Here is a 22,422-nt window from a genome sequence, read left to right on the forward strand (position 1 = left end):
ATGATTTAATGCCTGACAGTGCTCCCACAGCGGGCTGGGCCTCTGAGGTAAAAACAAAGGTTTGTGCACCTCTCAAGGCTGACACTCCTGTTATAAATTCATTTCCTGAGGCAGCACAATTCTGGTGGAATTATTCCCAGGTATCTGACAAGTCTCCGCACGAAGCTGTATGAACATTCCCAGCTAGCACTTCCAAGAGCACACGCGCTGCCATTGAGAGGATCCAGCAAAATGCTCCTCTCTTCCCGCCTCCTTCACATGCAGAAACTCAAATATTTGATGCCAAAAGTGGAGGATTAAGGAAAACACAGTCACTGAGAGCTTTCAGGTCCAAGCTACTACAACCCCAGTCACTGTTCAGCTGGGGAGATTAATTAAATTACTGACACTTCTCCAAATCGGGATTAAAACATTCCCTGGGTTAATACAAACTGTCTCTAATCCAGCTAAGCACAACAAATACTGCACCTTTCTCATTTTTCTTTTCTTTCTCATGTTTCAGTTCCAGCCTTTTTAACTGAGACACTTCCAGCTCCAGGGCTTTGCCAGGAGTGGAATGCTGACCTTGGGCAGCTCATTACTTCTGGGGAGAAATCCTGTCCTGTCAAGCTGTCTGAAACCAGGCTCACTGAAAAACAACAACAGGAAAATCAAGCATCCCATGCTTTCATGACAATTTATGTGCTCCAGGTTAAAAAGTTGGTGGGTCTCACTAAATTAAGAGCTGTGTTTGCCATGAAAATGAGGAATGTAAGTCAGGAACAGTGGATTTAGGTGGCAAATAATCCTAAATTGCCCTCCAAGCTGAAGAAACAGACTCCCAAGACATCAAGGAGAATTGAACACTGCTGGTGAAGCAGAAAGCAGAATATCAGTATTTGTTCCACACCCCTTTTTCCCAACCATCACTGAGGCAGTCTGTAAATTAAACTGAACACGAGGCAGGTATTCTATAAGAGAAAAACAGATCAGAGCAAAACCTAATTAATTTTCACAGCGTACCGTGACTAATCTTAGCATATATGGTACTGGAATAGCAATCACTGAGTACAAATGAAAACAGTGTTGAACCCTGTCCTATTTTTAATCAGATGAAAGCCACAAACCCAGCCATGCTTCTGCTTAGTGCTGCGTTTTCTTCTACCCTGATGGTTTTTACAGCTGGAGAAATGGCTACTTCCAGCATTACTGTGCTGTAAAAAATGACTGCTCCTTCTGGGATTACAGTGGAGTGTGTCACTGAAAAGGAGGTGGTGGAGGCAAGGCAACATTTCTTGGGACATTTAACCCTTCCTGAGCTGTATCAGATCCTCCAAGTGAAGACGCGCTTTGAAATCCTTCAATTTCTGCAGTATCAAACTGTATTTGCAGAGTTCTGTAGGAAGCCAGTGGCAGAGAAGAAAACAGAACAAATTCCAAGTTCAAAAATTTAAATGGTGCCAGACAATATTCTTAATGCTATTTGAAGGCAACATATGAAGGCAGATATTTCCCCTGATTAATTCTGCCCTACAGGGCTCACAAAAGCTGTTCTACACAAAGAGCAGCTCCCAGTTCAAAGACTTTCCTCATTTACCAGTGATTTTTTTTTTTAATGCATTAAATAAAAACACTGTTAGTCACATTTTAGCCTGGACATTTTCATATTTGCAATGAGAGCCTGGAGTGTGGAAATGGAATAATTAACCCTGATTTGCTAAACCCAGTTTTTAGCTAGGTCAGCATGCAATATATCATTACAAAACCCAGATTTATTTTGTAACAGAGAAAGGTGCAAGATCCCTCTGCCATCTTCCACTTCACTCAGTTTCCCACTTGGAAAAGCAAGAGAAAGGTGGAAGTCGCAGTCAAACTGTTTAAATGGCTTTTCCCTTTGACAAACACTCAACACCATATGCTTTATCTAAGAAATAACCTGCTGAGAGGGGGAATGTCCAAGAGAACCCCTCTTGAAGAATATTTCTTAAAAGCAAAGCTGGTATTTAAAAGGAAGGCATCTCAAAGCACCTTCTTGCTTATTTCCCAATGGAAAAATCAGGATACTCCTCTCTTGCTGGCCATTTCTCCCTGGCACACTCACACTGCCTACAAACCCTTCTGTGACTTCCTTTGGCCAAGCCAATCCAGCAGAATTCCAGCCTCCGATCCCAATGAAAATAAAGCACCACCAAGGGTCTGAGTTGGTTCCCCACTGGAAGCAGGCATGAGGAAAAGGACACACCTTTGGAGTGTTTCCCCGAAGGCCTCTTGGGTATTGACTCCTCCATGGAATGTGTGGATGTGTGGAGCACATTTTCCAAACTGTTACTGACGCTACTGATGGGGGTCTCCGACCTTGGAGTGACCTGGAACAAAAAGTACAAAAACCCATTAAAATAAACGCAGGGAACACACAAAGATCACACCTTCTCTGGAGTGAGGGATCCCCTGGGAAGGCACTCAGGAGAAGCAGGTTTCTCTTAAAACTGAGGGTGTTACTCCTGATATTCCCCAAGTAACAGTTCAGGGAAGTGGTTTCAGTCAGCAGCTATTCACAAACTGAGATTATCTTGGCTAATCTAAAAAGCTACTTACAGCATAATTCTTTTTTAAACAATAGTCACCCAGCAGTCAATTGGAGAGAGATTGCAAGACCTTTAACCTCTGCACACCACATTTTAACTTTTCCACAAGAAAACTGGGGAAAAGGGCTCTTGGAAAATGTAATTTTTATGTTATGTTACTGTGCTGCTTTTGGGTGGGGTAGAGTTAATTTTCTTCATAGTAGCTGGTGTGAGGCTGGTTTGGATTTGTGCTGGAAGCTGTGGATAACTCAGGGATGTTTTGGTCGCTGCTGAGCAGGGCTGACACAGCTGAGGCCATTTTGGGTCCTCACCTCAGCACAGAGGCTGCAGGAACACCAGGATTTGGGAGGGGACACCAGGATTTGGGAGGGGACACCAGGATTTGGGAGGGGACACCAGGATTTGGGAGGGGACACAGACAGCTGATCCCAGCTGATCCAAGGGCTGATCCAAGGCCTGTGGCATCATGCTCAGTGTGGAAAGCTGGGGGAAGAAGGAAGCAGGGGACATTCAGTGACACCAATATTCTTCCTCAATCACCATGTCCCATGAGGTTCACTGGGATGGCCAAACCCTGCCCATCAATGGGAAATGGGGAATTGATTCCTTTGCTCTGCTTGCATGTGTGGCTTTTGTTTTCCCTGTTAAATTGATCTTGATATTAAGCTGGGACATCTCTGTGATTCACTCTTCGCATTCTCTCCCCATCCCGATGCCAGGGGAGCAGGAGGTGGCTCCATGGGGCTCCATGACCTCTCCAGGGATGAGACTCAAGGCATTCCCAAGCATTTCCACAACAGATTGCAATGAAAAATTCTTATCAAAACCCTGATTTTATTGTCTTTGCCATTTAATAACCTGACCTGATCACATTTCAATGGAAACTTCTATACTAACAATGCCCAAGCAGAAGGTTGAAATATCAAGACAAAACAAGGGTTTAAGAACCTTGAAGTGGAAAAAGATGCTTTAAAAAGGGAGTTCAGACCAATAAAAACGCTCCCAGTAACTACTCAGAGTAACTGTGTGACTTGAAATACAACTGTTACATCTGGAATCAACCTGAACTGCTGGTAGGGAGAGCTGTAATTAGAATTCCACATGGATTTTAGCCTGGCACAAATCACAGGAGAAAATGTGCATCTTGCCATAACAAAATTAGTTCTCCTTCACTCAGGGTAACTCAAAACCAGCAGCTCCAGGTCCCTGTAAGGGAAAAGGCTCCCTCAGACCCTGCTAACTTGACACAGTGCCCTGAGCTGGGACAATTTCTGCTGAAAACAATACTTTGCACACCCTCCCATTCCATGTTGCCGTCAGTCAGCACACACAATGCAAGTCAGAAATAGCACAGCCCCACTCCATACAATTACCTATTGTAAGCTCCATTATAAGACTGACATTTATAGATTTATACACACTTTAAGGCAGTAGAACAAGTGAAAGGCTCTGTATACTTGACATCCATTAAAAAGCTTCTATGTGTAAAGAAATCAATCCAGAATGGCAGATGGATGTCAGGAAAAAAGAGGGTTACAGGTAGCTGCTTTCCTTTTCAGCACTACTTCTTGACAAAGAAAATAAAGTTTATTTAACAGTCATAAATGCAAAAGTATTATATTTATCTAATTATACACTATTTCTTCAGCACAGCTTCCCACCAATAACAAAACTTAACACCAAGCTTTCCCTTAGAGCAACCACTAAACTCTCAGCTCGGCGGGAGGGTGGGGAAGAGTTTAAATTTCCTTTGCCAAAGTCAGTCTTTAGCTGGGCTTATCTCACACAGCCTCTCTCCTGGAGCTCATTAAACTCTCCCTCCAGCCCAGGGCTGCTGGGAGGAAGTTCCAGAGGGCTGAGCACCATCCTCCTGGCAAAGGGACAGCGCAGAGGAGCAAGCTGGGAAAGGAGCTCCGGCGGGGCTGCGTTATCCTGGCCAACCAGGTTCCAAATATTCGGAATAATCAGAAATATAAACACTCAGAATGATTGAAGCTGAGTAAAAGCAGCCACACAGCTCCAGAAAATCTCTGAACAAGCAGTTTGTTACAATTTATTGCCTCTTATCTTGTATTCCCTCCTCTCCACTCTCCTTACAACAAGCATCGCGTGCAGCTTATAATTTGCATTTTGTTTATACATAACCTCCATTTTTTTTCCATAAAGATTTAATTTTCCTAGACTTGCTAAGGATTAATTTAGCCCATATGTCTTGTCTGCCTGAGCTCATACTATCTGATCCCGTCGCACATCAAAGCAGTTCCAAATTGGCCTAGAAAAATCACAAAGCTCTGATTAGTTCCAAATGGAGCACTTTGTTAGGGAGCTGAATGGTGTTAGAACCACTGAATCCCACTGCTTAAAGCTTCCATTCCAAATTTTGAAATAATTTTTTCCACTGACTTAAACATCGTGATACTGCAACGGTTTGGATTTGTTTAGGGAAAGTGAAATAATGAGAAGTGGTTTGCAAATCAAAGTTTTCGTTCCAAAATAGAAACAGCTTTTTTTTTTTATCCTTCATTCTTTTTTTTTTTCATTTTTTAAACTTGAGGACAAGCCAAAGAGAGGAACAATAACCCATCAGCTCAGAACTGCAAGAGATACTGTACTGGGAGGGTTGGGAAAAACACTGGGGAAAGCTTTACAGGAAGGACCTGTCCAGATTCAGCATCAAGTAAATTCAGGAAGGAGAGATCTCCATATCTGAACACTCCTGAAATCCCTGCTTTGGGCTCAGCACAAAACAGCTACCCAGGAGAAACTGGATTTGGAATAGAGAACAAGGCAATCCAGGGAGATAAAGGTTTGAAGAAGCAGGGAGCAAATTGCTTTGGACCTTTTAGGAGCTGTAACATCTCTGAGAAAGCCATGATGCCATTAAGGAATAAACATCTGCAGCTTCAGAACTGTTCAAGGCTTGTTTTCTGAGGCAGTAACAGGCCACAGTGAAGATGGACAAGTTGGCATCAGAGGAACCAGGAATGTTCAGGCCATACATCATAACAAACCACAGCAGTGACATTTTATAAATGCAGGAAAAAAACACATGAATCATTCAAGGTCTAAGTAAAAACAGCAATAGACCTTTGAATAAAAGACTGGCTTTTTCTACAGAAATTACTTCAGAACATCAGCAGGAACAGTCCATAAAGAACAATCAAAACTAGCAGCAAGGCCAGAGTTAAACATTTTGCCTGATTTTACCCCCAGCACAGCATTTCCTGGAGGGCCAGGGAGAAGGAAAACCCTCTGATGCACCTCTCCATGGTTTCACTGCATTGTTCAGGAATTCTTTCCAGCGGCCTGAAGGCTCCTTCAATGCCTCCAAAAGCTGCAAGTGGGTGCAGAAAAGATCCTTCGAACTATTTTTACTCCACTCTACTGTTGCATCTTTGATTGGAGCAATCTGGTCTAGAGGAAGGTGTTCCTGCCCAGGGCAGGGGGCTGGAATGAGATGAGCTTTAAGGTCTCTCCCAGCCTTGGTGATCCTGGATCCTTTGATCTGCTCCCTCCACAGCAAAGCATCTGGCTCACAGATGGACTTTTGATTTTCCAGATGCAAACCCTGCTGTCTCCTGCATTTCAAGTTAAAGCCAGAATTGAAAATAACAAAGAAAATTGATCACTGCTTAGTGACTGAGGCTCAGAGTGAATTCTTTTCTGCCTCATTCTCTATTGTAATGATGACAGCATCAAAACTGGTATCAGCTACTGAAAAGTGGATCCTTCCCAACACAGACTATTCAGAAGGATCACTAAATGCTGCCCTCCAGTCCTCCACCCCCAGGAGTTACCAGGAAGAGAAACAATTGCTTTGACCCAGGGGTTGATGACAAACGTGCCAAGGGAACTGAATTTGTTGCTAGAATTTTGCCATCATCACATTTTTCCCATTTTCACCTGTCATCATCCAAACCCAGCCTTTTTCCCCCAGAGTGCAGTGATAGGTTGGCCTTGATGATCTCAAAACTCTTTTCCAACCTAGTTAATTCTGTGATTTCCTTCCCAGCACCAGAGAGGTCCTGATAGGCTCAGATCTTCTTGGGACAGTAAAAGCAGCTCTAGAAAACTCTCCTAAGCTCTCAATTCATTAAAAAGCACACAGGAAAATAAACCCAGGTACTTCCCACAGGTGGTGCTGCTCTTTCAGCCACTGCTGCCTGAAGTGGCTCTGTCCCAGCCAGTGGGAGTCACTATGGAAAATGGGAAATCTGGGAAGCTGGGTAACTGTTAGCTTTGCTAACACTGAATACAGCAAAGTCTTTCATAAAAATAACAGGACTGATAGGAGTCAAACTTAATGTGGTCAGAGTTTTACCAAAACAGCAATCATCTGTTCCTTTGGAAAATAAACAGCACAGAAAATACATGGTTTAATAGCAAAGTATTTGCTGACTTAGTTTGAAGTGAAGCCAAAAACACTAAAAAAAAATAAATAAAACAAAAATCAACACAGCTATTACCCAAAGCACCACAGACACATGGAACAATGATACAGGATCCAAGAGAACAAAATATGAATTTCTATATCTGGTTAGGTAAGGAGTTTAGGTCATGTATTACACAGGAAAAGCAAACAATATACAGGAGCAATGAGTGAGTTAAGTGATGTCCTGGAGCTCCCAGCCACACAAACACATTCTCCCATTGATCAGATAGGAAAGCTTTTCCATGTTTGCAACAATGGCCAATGATAAATTGAGAGTCCCACAGAGAAATGCTTCTGTCCATACCGGCTTTTGAATTCTCCTTTTAAAAAGGAATTTTTTTAGCCATAAACTGCCCTCCAGGAGCAGGTAACATGTATGAGTGAGCTCAGGAATTGGAACAGTGATTCCAGGGGGTAAAAACCACTCAACTCCTGTCCTGCCAGGTTCATATTACTGAGTATTAACAGCAGCTTATTTGAGGTTAACACCAAGGTCTTTAACATGGTGCAATCCCTCTGGCAACAATGCTCCAGAAGTTTGATGGCAAGGACACGCCCCTGAAAGATCAGGCTGATTCTCACCAAAGGGGCAAACTCAGGTTTTTAAATAATTTTAATAAAAATGTATTGCTAACACTCAGTCTGACACCACATGATTGTTCATCAGGCTAAATCCAAGTCGGAGACCAAAGCAACTAATGTGGGGATGTGGAATTCCAAATCCATTGAGACAAGCCCAGGAGGGGCAGGACAGAGCAAACACCTTCCTCTTGGTAGTAACAAGTCAGTCTTGTGAAACCACTGCCTCAGGCACCAGTCCTGCATTTACTCACTTATCCAAACACCTGACTCTTCTACCAGAAGAAGAAAATTCCAACCTCCTTTGGAAGATTCAGGCTCTTCCATGAGGATGTTTAAGAAGTGCTCACAAACAACCCCCACTTCCCACATACCCAGTGAAGTGCTCACCACTTAAATTTACACATATTTAGTTGTTTTGTTGGACTGGGACATGGATGCAGCTGGAAGTGTTTGGTTTGTGTCAAAATTCAAGCGGTTCCAACAGTCAAAATAAGCTGTAAGAGCCAGGTGCCTCCATGTTTCAACAGCTACAAAATACACCTTTTCTCCTAGAGGAGGAACAAAGGGTGAAGAGGCAATTCACAGGGAAATGGGATAATGGATAATAGATCAGATGGTTTTGTCCTGGGAGACCCTCTGGAATGAAATGAGGCATGTGGTACTTAAACACTACGGGACAATCACGCACCTGCTCCGAGGCTCCTTATGAATTCAGGAGAACAGATGGACCAAAATAAGTCTGGGCTGGATTTTACAGACTAATTTCCGCTAAAACCCATTTGCTTAAAGAATTGTGAGCACTGTTAATAACAGGAACATAAATCTACCGTAGAGGTACAAATTCATCAAATTTGAATTTTACAAACCAATCATTCAAACCACCTTTAAATCAAAACAAATCCCTGCTTCTAAGCAGACCTTGGAACAGACTCTGCTGCTCAACACCCCAGCACTGATGAACAAATGTGACCCTGTTTCTTCAGCTGATGCCACCAAAAGCCAACCACCCCTTTCTCTTCTGTGACAACTCACAAGAAATTATCAGACAGGTCACAAATCCACCAAATTCTGTTTCTCCCTCCTTCTCCCCCTCAATATTCACTTAAGTAATGGACTGAGTGTAATAAAACTACTCAGAATCATGGAAGCACAGAGTCATTAAGGTTAGAAAGGACCTCGAAACACCAAGTCCAGCCATGATCATCGCTAAATCATATCCCCAGGTGCCACATTCATGTGTTTTTTGAGCACTTCCTCAGATGGTGAATCCACCACTCCCTGGGCAGCCCATTCCAATACCTGAACACCCTTTCAATGAATATATTTCTAATTAATATCCTAATATCCAGCCTAGACCTCCCCTGGCCCAGCCTGAGGCCGTTCCCTCTCCTCCTGTCCCTATTCCCTCAGGCTGTCCCCCTCCTGGCAGGGAATTGTGCAGAGTCAGAAATTCCCCCTGAGCCTCCTTTTCTCCAGGCTGAGCCCCTTTCCAGCTCTCTCAGCCCCTCCTGGAGCTCCAGCCCCCTCCAGCCTCTCAATGTCCCTCTTTCTTCCACTTACAGTAATAAAAAGTTAAAAAAGACATTGGAGAAGAACTCATAATACACATGAAAAGTGTTCACTTTCACTATTTATCATCAGGACTTGGCAGGTCTGTAATTAAAATTAAGATCTTGCTCTTAAGTAACTGATCTGATTATTTCTGGATCACTTCAGCTATTCACAAAACCCCTGAAAATCTGCATTAGCCTGAACACCTGTTAAAAGGTTTATCCCTTTCAATGCTGATTATTGGATAATTATCCCAATGGAATCAATGGAAAAATTCTTGTTCAGCATGAGGCAAGAGAGAGGAATTTAGAAGTTTGCACAGGGTTTGTAATGAGCAAAACAACACAGATCTGAACCATATCAACATCCATTTGCTTGAATTAATACCCACTTCAAACCTCAGGAGGGAACAGCTTCAATTCAACTGGCTTCAAGACTGAAGTCAAATTTGAGTGCAAGTGTGACAATGGTTCTTGTTCCACAGACAAATTAGATCCAGCATTTCTATAACAGATTCTGTGGGCTCTGAGAAATCTTATCTTATTCTTGGGACTAGATTTGCTTTTTTTAGGGATAAAAAGCAGTCTGGAGCAAGTAAATGGAGAATGGAGTGTGTGAATATTAGAGATGACAGAAGAAGCCCAGCTCTGCCCTGCCAGGAAGGGGCAGGGCTGTACCTACCGTCACTGAAGGTGACAGGACTTCAGTTTTAGCAACTCAAACATTTATAAACCCACTAAACCAAATGGTTAAACACTTCCAAACAAGGCTGCTGTTCAGCATCTTTGAAGTCAGCCCTTGGAATGCCTGTGAGGTGTGGTTAACTACTGCTGGCTCCACACAGGATCTGCTGCAGGATCTCCTCCAGCTCATGCACTGATTCTGTTAAAACAGTCTGGAGCTGGTACAGTCCAAAACATCCAACACCTTTCAACAAGAATCTTTATCCCACAAGAACCAGGCTCACTTCAGTGTTGCTTCACCGACAACTAACAGTTACGAGGTAATTAGCAGAAAAGAGAGTAAATTAAAAAAGTGAAGTGGAATGCACTTTTAAAACAAAAACTTCATTCAGGTCTGGGAAAACAGTTTATGGAAAAAAAATCATCATTATTACCTCAACACACATTTTTCTGGCTGCTCTGTTCCTGATGTTGCACGGTGCATTTCCCTAGCAAACTCCCTTAGGTTCCTAAATTCAAGTTCATCATGTAACATATGATTAGGCAAAGTGAATTTGGTGCTAATTAATACTGTTACTACCCAAGACCATTGTCTCCCAAGGATTCCTTTATATGCTGCTCTGGTTTGAAAGACAGGTGTTTGCTAAGGAAGGCAGGAGCCTCCTTTGAAATGGAAAATGTAAACCCCCTCCCTTTGAATTATTATAATTTTGAAATTAAGGGGCTCTCAAGCAAGATATGGGAATAGGAATAACAGTTCTTTACTAGGACAATTAAAATAAAAATGCAGTAGTATGAAAAAACCCACTGAGAGAATCAGAATACAAGCTGACACTGTTGGTCAGGGTGTTGGTAGCAGTCTGATTAAAGGGTGGCTGCAGTGCTCCTGCAGTGACAGACATGGTTCTGTTGAAGCAACGATCCCATAGAAGGGTGTAGTTTTCCTCTGAAGCTCCAGTGATGTAGATGGGTCCTGTTTTCCTCTGGGAATCCAGTGGACAAAGGCTGCCTGTGGTGTTCCAAGTCTCCGATTATATCCAGGTAGGAATGCTTGGCTCCTCCCCCTGGGTGGAGCATCTCCCAGTGGGATAATGGAATTTTGTCAGTCCTGCAGTGAGGCCCAATGGCCCACTAACAGATTTCCCTTCGGAAGGAGGATGGATGGAAGAGATAAAGAACACTGCCACAGCTGGTTTTAACAGCTGGTAATAGAATACATCCTTTTTTACATCTTGCACTGCAACCAAAGACATGTACAGCTCATTTCTGAAAATATTGAAGGTTTGATATTGAACCATTTTATCACATTTCAGTTGAAATCATGAGTAAGAAAAGAGCCAGAAGGGGAATCCTCACATCTTTAAAGAGGAATATCAAGAGGTGTGTGCAATCCCCGTTGCCTGAAGTACCCAAAAATTCTCAAAGGATGTGCAAAAGACAGGCAGGGCTTGGCAATGTCATCAGCTGGAAGCTACGACACCCATCCCTACAGCTCCTGAGGTTGGATTCATGTGGTTTGGAAAGTGAGATCATTCTGAGATAGCAACTCCTGATACCAGTGACTAAACACCTCTAATCCCAGCCAGCAATTGCTCTCAACATGATCATCTGCTGAATCCATGAAATACCCTCAAAGAGACTAAAAATTAAGTTTGTCATGATTTATCCCTACAAAGCTCAAAAAAAAAGCCATAAAAAGCTGACATAGATCACTTAAGAGCTACACTGCTGTCTCTGTGCGGGTGACTCAGTTTCAGCCCATCAAGTAAGTGATGGTTTTTTATAACTCATCACTCCATTGGTGAAATAAAAATATCAGAATATTTCTCAATGGAGTTATGTCCATTCATGCTCCTAAGGCAAACAGTGCAGGGAGGTGAAGGTGCTTGAAATGGATCCCTCAGAGCAACTCCATAGCTCCCAATACACAGCCTTGAGTTCTTTGGAAGTTTTAGAGGAGCCTATGGAATTAGCATGAGTGAAAAATAGTACCTTATGCTATAAACTTGAAATAGCCATTGGTGCAGTATTTGGAAGCTGACTGGACAAGAGCCCTCCTTCCCATTCACAAGATACCAGCCCAAAACAGCCACATAACCATGGGGTCACTGCCCCTCATTTCCCTTCAGCTGCAAACAAACTGCACTCAGGGTGGCTATTTCTGACCCTGGCTCTGCAGCTGAACCCACAACCAGATCAGAATCATCATCACAGAATCATGGAATGGTTTGGGTGGGAAGGGACCTCAAAGCTCATCTCATTCCAGCCTCTGCCATGGCTGCTCCAAGCCCTGTCCAACCTGGACTTGGGCACTTCCAGGATCCAGGGGCAGCCACAGCTTCTCTGGGCACCTGTGCCAGGGCCTGCCCACCCTCACAGCCAAGAATTCCTTCCCAATATCTGATCTAAATCTACAGCTCATCACCCTGACTGCACTGAAGAGCTCTTGTCACAGCAGAGCAGGTGCTGAGTACCCAAAGCATTCTCATTATTTCCCTGGTTTCACAGCACGATCTCAATGTGGAGATGAAACAACTCCAGGAGACCGAGTGACAGATTCATGAATAACTTCCCTAGCTCTGAAGTTCTGTCCTTAGAGTTACTGACAGTGGAGTTCTTGAGAGGGGAAGTCCATGCAGAGATTCATATGATGTCCAGCATCCATGTAGGTCACAGAATCCAAATTCAGATTTGTGCTTCCATCCGCCATCCACTCCAGCAGAGAATCACAGAATCACTGAGGTTGGAAAAGACTTCCAAGGTCATAAAGTCCAACCTGTGACCAATCTCCACCTTGTGCCCAGCCCAGAGCTCTGAGTGCCACATCCAGGAATTCCTGGGACACCTCCAGGGATGGGCACTCCAAACCTCCCTGGGCACTTCCAATTCCTGATCCCCCTTTCCATGGGGAAATTCCTGCTGTTGTCCACCCTGAGCCTCCCCTGGGCCCAGCCTGAGGCCGTTCCCTCTGCTCCTGTCCCTGTTCCCCCTGGCTGTCCTGGGCAGGACCAGGAGCTGGACTTAATGATCTTTGTGGGTCCCTTCCAACTCAGGATATTCTGTAATTCCATCCTCACAGCATCCAAGGCAATGTAGACAGGGCAAAATTTTCCCTCCTGTTCATCAAATGCTCATTTTATACCATCAGGTATAAACCATCAATCTAATAATTACTGACCTACTTAAAGCCAGCCACAGCCACCTTTTCCTGCAAAGTTAAGATTCAGGTAAGAAAAGAAGCATCTGAAAAAGCACAAAAAAATATATGGGCAGCTGTTTTAAGCCTCCTCCACAGCTGGCAACTGCAGGCAGTAAAAGGAAACAGCAAAAAGCAGTTTGCATCACTGACCATCTTCAGCTGTGTTCACCTATCCCAAAGCAACTTGAGGAATCACAAAACATTTACAGCAAATTTGTATCAACTATTCAGTCTCTTCACTGTTAAACACAATTTGATTTTGAGATATTTCACTGTTAATTGTGAAAGAGGAGATGGAAAAAGGATTGCAAGGTCCAATCCTCTGGAAAAAGTTATAGCTAATATCAGGTTAGGGCATATTTTAATAGGGCTGGCTAAGCAGAAGCAGCACATTCCCATTTGTTTCTGCAAGGAGAACAAAGAGCACTGCTCGGATTTCTGTTGTATCTCCCTGACTAAACAAGTTAACCATAAATCAGAAATTGTAACAGCAGGGCAGGTACAGTTACACTAGAGTTACACCCTATTCCCACTCTCCCAAGGGGAAAGCTGGAGGGTAGCTCAGCCAGTTCACCAGCAGCTCCCTGTTTGCCTCTCACATCCACGCCATCCCAGCTTCCTGAAGTTTTTCAGGACCTCAAATGGTGAGCATTTCTCCAGTTCCTTAAAGATAAGCTCAGAGAGGAGCAGAATTCCCCCATTTAACACCCAGCTTCCAGCCCCAGCTCAGCATGGCTCACACTGGAGTAAAGCAACAGGAGCCATGAGAAAGTACTGGCACCAGGGAGGGAATTCTCCAATTCCAAGGAGGAAGAGCAGCAGCCCAGGGTACTCACTTGCTCTCCACATCCACATTGGCTGTTTTTTTCTAGGTGATGGTTACAGCACAAGGATTGTCACAGCATCACTTGGTAACACCACAAGGACTCAGAATTTATTTGTGCATAATTAAACAGGGCTGAATGGAGAAAGACATTGTTTTTTCCACTTGCTTCATCCAACTCCCGCTTTAAGCCAACTGCTTACTCTAAAAGTAGCAGAATCACCCAGTTAAGAACAACCAAAAAAAAATAATCTTAAGGGAATCTGCATCACTTCAAACAAAATGCACATTCAGAGACTGTGAAGGCAAAGTCACCTTTGTGTTCCCTCTCACTACTCTGTACTTAGCAACCAAGATTCTTCAACACAGATTTCTATAAAAATGTGCTTTTTAAAGAGACAACCCTTCAGTGAGCTCAGAAGAAAAGAAAAAAATCAAACGATCCTGGCTGCCTTATTCCTGGCAGGAAAAATGGCAGGATGGATTCTCCGTCCATCTTAGATTGACATAAATAGTGCCGGAGTTTTTCAGTTCCATAAATCCTGCGGCTCAGAAAGAAGACTCTCAAAAACCTTCTTACCTGCCTGATTTTATCTTTTTTTTTTTTTTCCCTTTTTTGCTTGTCTTATTTTGGGGGAACTTGGATATGATTTACAACCTTTCCTTTCTAACCCAGGGTCGCTGCATCATTTGAATAAGGAAAGCTGCAAGTAGTTAAGTATATGAAAAGAAGCTTTTTTCTGGTTTTAATTATACCCTTCTACATCCTGTGTGAAATATTCTTTCCAGCTGTATTTTATCCACATGGAGGTTTCACCTGAATGAAGAGGCTCTCCCATACCTTGCTCTTTCCCCTTATTAAAGCAGGTTAGGAACAGGCACAAACAGGAAGGGAAGAATAATAGCTCAATTTTACAAATCAGAGGTGCTTAAAGAAACATGAAATTGGAAGGGAATTTGTATTCAGGGGAAGATTTCTGTCTCAGTCTGGAATTGAGTGCTCAACTTCGTGAAATCTCTACTCAGCCCTCAGGAACAGCTTTATTTAGGATATTACTCCAATACAAGGTTCTTGACAGCTTTAAGGTATTCCCCAAGGTTACCCAAGAGCAGGGTAACACATCATCCACTCATCCTCAAAGGTGCAGCCCGTTAACTTCTCACAAGCACCCTCTAAGCTGGTGCTTAGATTGAACTTTCATACGGGTTAAAACCGGACAGAAGACACTCTGACTCCCTAATTTGTAGCGGGCTGACAGCAATTAAGCAGTCACATATCTAATGACTTACAGCACATCTTAAAACGTTCCTGTTTGGCCTAACTGTTGGCAACTGAATGAAAGAACAGCAAGTTAATGACGGTGAACCCCGACACCAGGATCAATGCCCGAGGGATGCAGTGACAGAAAACGACAACGTTTCTTTTAGCTTAACACCAGCAACTCCAAATGTTTGCCATCACATCCGTCCAAACAAAACCCAGTCTCACCAAGATGCTTTGCCACTGGACAGCAACTCCTCCTTTCCAACTTTTTCCGGAGGGAACTTTCAAACAGATGCTTTTATCTAGAGATGCCTTTATTTCTCTTCCTAAAGCTGATTTTCCATGCACTGGCAGGACTGTTCCCCCAGCAGATGCTTTGAGAAGCAATCAGGGAAGGCTTATATTGCTGCTCCTGATCTGCTTCTGAACCCCTTCTCATTTAAATGTCACAAGCTCGTCAAAACTCCATCCATCCTCTGCCTGTGCCCTCAGCTGACCATCCCCACCATCACCCGACTGCCAGACTCTGAAGCTGCCATTTACACCGTGCTAGAGCACCGTTTAAAATGAGAGCCGAAGACACAGCCCGGTGCCATTCCAGCGTGCAAAAAGCAGGATACCCACCTTATGGCAGCCAGGATAGGTTGCCATGGTGTTGAGGGTAGAGGTGCTGGGATTTTTGCTGGTGCTGGCCATGAGACTCTGGATCTGGGTGAGCTCCTGCCTCAGCACCTGCTTCTGGTGGAAGCTGAACGCCGGGTGGTTGGATGCCATGGTGAAGAGCAACAGGAACTCATCCCCCGTGCGGCCCTCGTTGAGCTGCAGCCCGTAGTTGTTGATGACCGAGTCGATGTGGGTGAGGGTGCGGAACAGGACCCCGGCGGCCTCCCGGTGGGCAGAGCCGAGCAGGGCCAGGGACACCAGGAGTTTGCTGCGCACCACCTCGTCCGTCAGGTTGGTGAGGCTGCCCAAGTCGGCGGGGTTGTTGGCCTTGATCTCGGAGTCGCGCAGGGAGTGATAATCCTTGCGGGCCAGGTCCTCCAGGCAGGCGCCCAGGAAGCGCAGCTCCAGCGGGATGCACAGGTCCAGGAGGCCGCACAGGAACTCCACGCGCTGCGGGGAGGGCAGCTCGGAGAACCAGCGGTACACGCCGTCCCGCTGCAGCCGCGGGCACCGCTTCTCCACCATGGTGCCCCGCGCCGAGCACGCCCCGGCCGGGGCTCGCACACCCGGCCTGGGGCAGCCCCGGGCGGGCAGGGCCGGGCCGGGCCCCGCTGAGGGCGGCGCAGGCCCGAGCGCTGAGGCGCGGCCTGGCCGCGGGGTCCCCGCCCGCCGGCGGCCCCGAGGAGGCCGCTGCGCTCCCGTTCCTCCCTCACGGGGCGGCTCCTCCGTCCCTCCGGCGGGCGCCCGGTGCCTCCATCCCCCGGCCCCGCCGGGGCCGCCCCGCCGCCGCGACCGCGGGAAATAATCCCTCCCGGGCGGAGGGGCACGGAGCGGCGCGCACACCCCGCCGGCCGCTGCGCGCAGGCGGAGGGATCCCGCGGTGAGGAGGCTCGGCCGCGAGCGGAGCGGGAGGAACAGGGAGCGACGGGCGCCTTCGCTCCCGGCCTGACCCCGCGGCGGAACACGCCCCCCGCGCCGCTGATTGGCCGAGCCGCCCTCCCGCCCACGGCGATTGGCTGCGGCCTCGCTTCTCCCCGCCCCCTCCGCGCTCTCGGGAGAGGGGTCTCGGGGGCTTGTCAATCCTCCCGGTTTAGCCCCGCCCCTGGCGCTGATTGGTCGGGGAGTCGTTAAATAGGAGAGGGGCGGGAACGAGTGTCTTTTGTGTGTGGCCGCCCGCGGGTGCGGAGGGGCCGCGGCCGCAGCCGCCGCTGCCCCGGGGGTCTCTGAGGGGCGATGACCCCGTTCAGGACACAGCTGTGCCTTGCCCTGCTCCCGCTGGCCCCGCAGAGATGGAGGGTTTGGGCCTGGGGCTCCTGTCTTCCCCGCAGGGTTATGCCTGTGGGATGGAGAGGAGCCTCGGGATGAATCCTGACATCCCAAATCGTGTGTGGGCACCTTCCTTCTGTCCTTCATTGCCGCTGCATTTTAAGTTTGTCCCCCCTCTCCGAGCGCTGTCCGTGCTCTTCGCTGCTTCCACTGTGGGCAGGAGGTGCCTTTTCCCTGCCTTTTCAGTCAAAACACCTCATTCCATCCACGAGGAGCCTCTGGAGCAGGAGAGGGAATGGCTGCGATGCTCTCCTTCCTCAGCCGTTGTTTTAGGATGACAAAGAGCCTCAGGGATGCAGCCTGGGCTGCTGCTGGGTGCTGGTGCCAAAACCCCGAGGAAGCTTTTGGCGTCGGCGCTTGCCTGAGCCGCCACCAACCCAACCCACAGCCAGTTTGGCACCTGACTCCGGATTGTCTTTAAATACAGTGTGGAAACAAAGGAGACACCAAAGACCTCTCAACATGATCATTTTTTGGCCCCCCATGTTCCCACTCTCCATTCTAAACCGTGATTCTGCCTGACAGTGATGCAGCAATGCACATTTTCTAGCAGGGTCGTCGGCTGCAGATTTGTCCAAGGGGCAGACACGATTTCTGTTTTTCGTGTGTTTTTCCATGGCACTCGGCTGTTTGGCTGGGGTAGCCCAGTAGCCAGACTGCACATCAGCTGGATAAATGACATGGGTGAAGATCTTTAACTGGGACAAGCCAGGAATACCATTTTTAAATGCAACCTCAGGCAGGCAGCAAATTAATCCAGGCTTGGATTTATATGATGGTGATCTTGGAAGATGGACCCTGTGTTTTATTTTCACGGGTGTAACGTTGCTGCACCACCGATAAATGAAGGAGCCACCATTGCTGTTTTTAAAGGCAAAATTGCATTTTGTCTGGAGTTGATCTTTATGGGATGTGCAGATGCCCAAATGTGGGCTCTCACATGAGTTGTGTGACCACTTGTGCTGGTATCACAGAAGAGAAAAAGTCTCATTCCTCTGGGTGATGGTTTATTGGAAATCTCATTATACACCTTGCCAAGACAAACTGCTGCACCACAAACATTCCAAATGCTGGTAGTTTATCCTTTTTTATTTCCCTGTGGAATATCTCAGGCCATCGACTGCATTTATCGGAGTCCCACTGAAATGCAGGAATCAGCAGGAAGAGGACACTGACTGGGGCTGCATAATGTCATATATTGTAAAGAGACACAACCCTGCTTCTGTTCTCCTGCTGTGAGAGGGTCCTTGACAGCCCCACAGCCTCTCTGTGTCCTTTCCTTGCAGAGAGCCTTCATGGAGTGCAAACCATATGTGCTTCCTTTTCCTGCCGTGCCCAGCATTGTCCATGGGAGGAAGGGATATGTGGAAAACAGAGGAAGTGCTCTCAGTCCCTTAGGAAAGGTCTGCATTGAGTTCTAGCCCCGGTCAGGCTGTTGGCACGGGCATGATGAGTTCTTTAGTGGCCTTTCTGCTTATATTGATGTCTTTATCCATGCTGAAAGCACGTCCTTTATCCGCTAATCCATCCTGAAAGCTTCACACTGTGCTCAAAGTCAGGTTTCTGTAGCAAGGTGAAGAAGGTTGAAACTTTCTGCTTGGGAATCAGGTTTAAGACTGAGTCTAAATAAATGTTTGAATGAGAATTTTGCTGCAAAGGAGTGATTCTGTGGTTTACAGCCAGAATTTTTTTGTCTTTGATGCCAGACAGCAAGACAAACCCTAACCTGAAGTTTAATAAGTGAACTGTGAGCCTTTCCTCTGATTAGAAATGGCTTTGGGTGAAGCCTGAGGAAACCAAAAGGGGCGTGACATAATTCTGTCCCCAAGAATTCCTGGCTGTCCAGGGGCAGAGCCAGGAGCCGCTTTCAGAGAGGTAAATCAAGTGAGGAGGAGCTCGTGTTACCACTTGTCCAGGCAGTGGGATGGGAGTGAAGGTCATTCTGGGGTGCCTGTGCAGCCTTGTTCCTCTTACAAGCACAGGACACCAAACTGGCTCCTCATTTCACCCCCAGATCATCCCATTTCCTGCCTGTTCTCCCTGAAAATTCTCTTTGTGCATGCTTGACACAACTGGGGAAGATTCCTTGCTGGAATAATCAGTAAGCAATAACTAATTTTTCTCTTTTTGTATTTTCAAAGCATGCCAAGGCTGTTGTTGGATGTTGCAGTGAGCTGAGGACTGAGAGAGGATGCAGTCCTTCAACATTTCAATTTTACCTGCTGTTCTAAGGGTCTGAATTCTCCTGTCTGGAGAATTCCTCAGTCCTGTTAAACCAAGGAGCTTGGCTGAAGTGCTTCTTTCCCTTCAGAAGTAGCACCTCAGAGCCATTGTAGCCAAATCCTTTATCATGGGATTATCATATCCTAATTATCACAGATAATTCCTTCCAGTGAGTTTGTGCAACACGGAATGGGCAAAAGCCTGTAAAAATTAACTGAAATAATTCAGTGTGAGGTGGGTGACTGAGTCCAGTGTGAAAGGAGAGTATTCACTTCTGTGTCCATCTAAAGAGACGCTGGAAATGAGAATCTCTTCCATGGAAAAGGAGGAGATTTATTTGGGAGGCTGCTGGATAAAAGACCAGTTGAGTTACCCAGATCTATCAAGTGCCCAGTGCTCCCAGCTCACAGAACTTCTCCACAGGGACCTTCTCAGAGCTTTTCCCCACCACATTTAGGGGCCTTCAGGAGGCTGTTCAACACTTGCAAAATCTTCTGCCCATTTAATGACAGGCTTGACATTTTAAACCTCCTAAATGTGGCTTAAATCTTATCACTTCTGCCAGAAATCCAGCCTGGAAATCCAAACCTTCTACCAAAATGACTCGCAAAGCCAGAGATGAACCCACTGCTCTTTTGGGTTTGAGTCAGCTGTGATGGGCAGCCTCCCCTGGGGTGGGTTCCGTGCCAAAACAGCTTTCCCTCTCTTTGGGATTGAGTGCTTTCCCAGCATGATCCAACCTGAAAGCCCATGGATGAACATAAAACCTGAGAGACCAACTGGGTGTTTGTAGTGGGATCTCAGTGCCTTTCACCCCAGAGCTGCCGGCTCCTTTGGAGATACTCCTTGCACCTCTCCCAAATTTCCCCATGCTGATCCATCTCCCCGCCTCTTCCCTCATCCCTTCCTGGCTGCCTCTTTCCAAACCTTCCTCCTCATTGCTGTTCTGCCCTGGCTGGCTCCCAGCTCTCCCAATCCACCCCGAAATGCTGTGATCCTGTGGCTCCAGCCTGTCCTTTCCTGCCGGGATGCTGTGAGTGACAGGAGCCTTGCGTGTCTCCACTCCCATCCACGGAAGGGGAAGATAAATATTGCCCTTGCATGTTCTCTCAACTGCTTGTGAGCCACACGGGTTATTTCCTGTCGGCTTCCACGCAGATGCTGGAATTGGAGCTCTCGGGCTTGAAAAAACAAACAAACCCCAGCTTTGAAGCGCAGAGAAAAATATCACATGGGCTTTGGGAAGAGGAGGGGGGGACAGAAAAAAACCCAACAAACCAAAAAGCGGCCAGATGTGGGGTCTGCAGCATCCCTTGGAGTTTGATTTTCAAGGATGAAGCCGGGTTTGGTTTGGGCAGGCTGGGGAAGGTGTCCTTGCTGTGACAGGAGCGGGATGAAGGCTGCCAGGGATGAGCAGTGCCTGCGAGTGTCGCTGCCCTCTGCCGATAGACTCCGGCACGCACACCAGGCTCTGTAAACACGGATTTTCCAGGGGTTTTTTCCAGCTGGAGGCATAAGAGAGAGGCCCTCCTCTCCCTCAGTGAAGATCCCCCTCAATCGCGCTCTGTTTCATCTGTCACCTTGCAAAATTCAAAGCCTGAGCAGCCCTGAACATCCCTGGCCCCTTTGTCCCCTGTGTCCCTTCCAGCAGCGCTGGCACGTCCCTCCTCGGCCCCAGAAGCCAGGATGCCCTTCTGGCTTTGTGAGGTTCCCTTTGGGACTTCCTTCAGAGTGCAAATCCACAGTCCCCTGCTGCCAAAAGCACTGCCCAGCTCCCTTCCCTTGCTCCCTGCATCTGTCTCGGGAATTGCTGCACAAGAAGCGCTCCTGGGTTTCCCTGTCTGTCCCTGCCTGTCCCTGCCTCTCCTGGCTGCAAGGACAGCGATTTCCTTTGCATTCCTGTTTGGAACATTCCCTCACTTCAATCTTACCCCACCAAAATCACGATTTGGGTGACTTTACCAAATTAGGGGTGTGCAGCAGCCCAGCACAGAGCTGTCCTCTGTGATCCACAGGCTGATTCCAGCCCCCATCCATTACACAATGTTAATTTAGTCCTTGCTAAAGCCAAAACACTTCAGAGCTGGAAAGGAAAATCTGGAAGTATTTACTAGATTATTCCAGCGACATTCCTTGGGATTTTTTCACATCATATCCCTTCCCTCGCTGCCTTGGGTCACTATTCTAGTAACCAGCCAGGTCTGTTTAAAGTGCTGGAGGAGAAAGGACGAGGAAGAAAAGGAAAGTGCCCAAGTATGTGCTGAATGTGGGTGTAAAGTTCAGTGTTTCTTTGCAGCATTTGAAATTCTTGCTGCAGTTGGTTATAGAAAATCAGCTTGGGCAAAACCAAAACAACTACTTGGGTTGAAAAGCACCTTAAAATTCACTCCATTTCACCTCTGCCATGGGCAGGGACACCTTCCATCATCCCAGGGTGCTCCAGCCTGGCCTTGGGCACTTCCAGGGATCCAAGGACAGCCACAGCTTCTCTGGGCACCTGTGCCAGGGTCTGCCCACCCTCACAGGGAACAATTCCTTCCCCATATCCCACCTAACCCTGCCCTCTGGCACTGGGAGCCATTCCCTCATTCCCTGTCCAGAGTCCCTCCTGGAGCCCCTTTAGGCACTGGAAGGAGCTCTGAGATCTCCCTGGATCCTTCTCTCCAGGCTGAGCAGCCCCAGCTGTCCCAGCCCACCTTTAGAGAGCTGCTGTCACCTGTCCCACCTGCAGATCCCACCCTTAAACACTTCTGTGCAAATTCCCAATATTTACAGTCGGGATGTGCGCTGGAATCGCACACTGGGGATGATTTCCTGAAGAAACCCACAAATAGCTTCTGAACGATGACCAAAATGAGAAAATTGGGACTGGTTCATGGGCAAGTCATGAATAGAAAAAGAGATGAAATTAGCTGAATGAACTGTTCATTATGCATTATTCAACCAGCTGTACTAATTAGTGCCTTAAGGACTGTTCCTGTTCCCACTGCAGCCAACTCTAAAACTCCTTTTGATTTCAGTGGGAGCAGGACAGAGCCCTCAGAGAATGGGCCTGGTGCCTGCTCCCTCTGCAATGCCTCATGTTTTCTTTTCCTTTTACTATTTCTTACTG

General features: G+C 46.7%; 1 protein-coding gene across 6 annotated transcripts in view; it reads right to left on the bottom strand.

Moving 5' to 3' along the window:
- The window catches only part of ZCCHC14 (zinc finger CCHC-type containing 14), a 46,484-nt gene extending 29,800 nt beyond the window's left edge, over positions 1 to 16,684 (bottom strand). For 3 of the 6 annotated variants that reach the window (XR_015275482.1, XR_015275483.1, XR_015275480.1), the window contains exons 1-2: positions 15,723 to 16,403; positions 2,222 to 2,345 (exon numbers count right to left, since the gene is read on the bottom strand). Coding sequence is in view for 2 of the 6 variants with exons in the window: in XM_023934485.2 (XP_023790253.1) it covers positions 2,222 to 2,345; positions 15,723 to 16,286 (688 nt within the window). In the remaining 4 variants the exon portion in view is untranslated. Of the gene's footprint in view, positions 1 to 2,221; positions 2,346 to 15,722 lie in introns of all 6 variants that reach the window. The other 3 variants (XR_015275481.1, XM_023934485.2, XM_086847871.1) reach the window with 3 other exon arrangements.
- Between the last annotated feature and the right edge of the window lie 5,738 nt (positions 16,685 to 22,422).

The sequence above is a fragment of the Cyanistes caeruleus genome, chromosome 12 (assembly GCF_971803275.1).
Source record: "Cyanistes caeruleus chromosome 12, bCyaCae1.hap1.1, whole genome shotgun sequence".
NCBI classification, from domain to species: Eukaryota; Metazoa; Chordata; class Aves; order Passeriformes; family Paridae; genus Cyanistes; species Cyanistes caeruleus.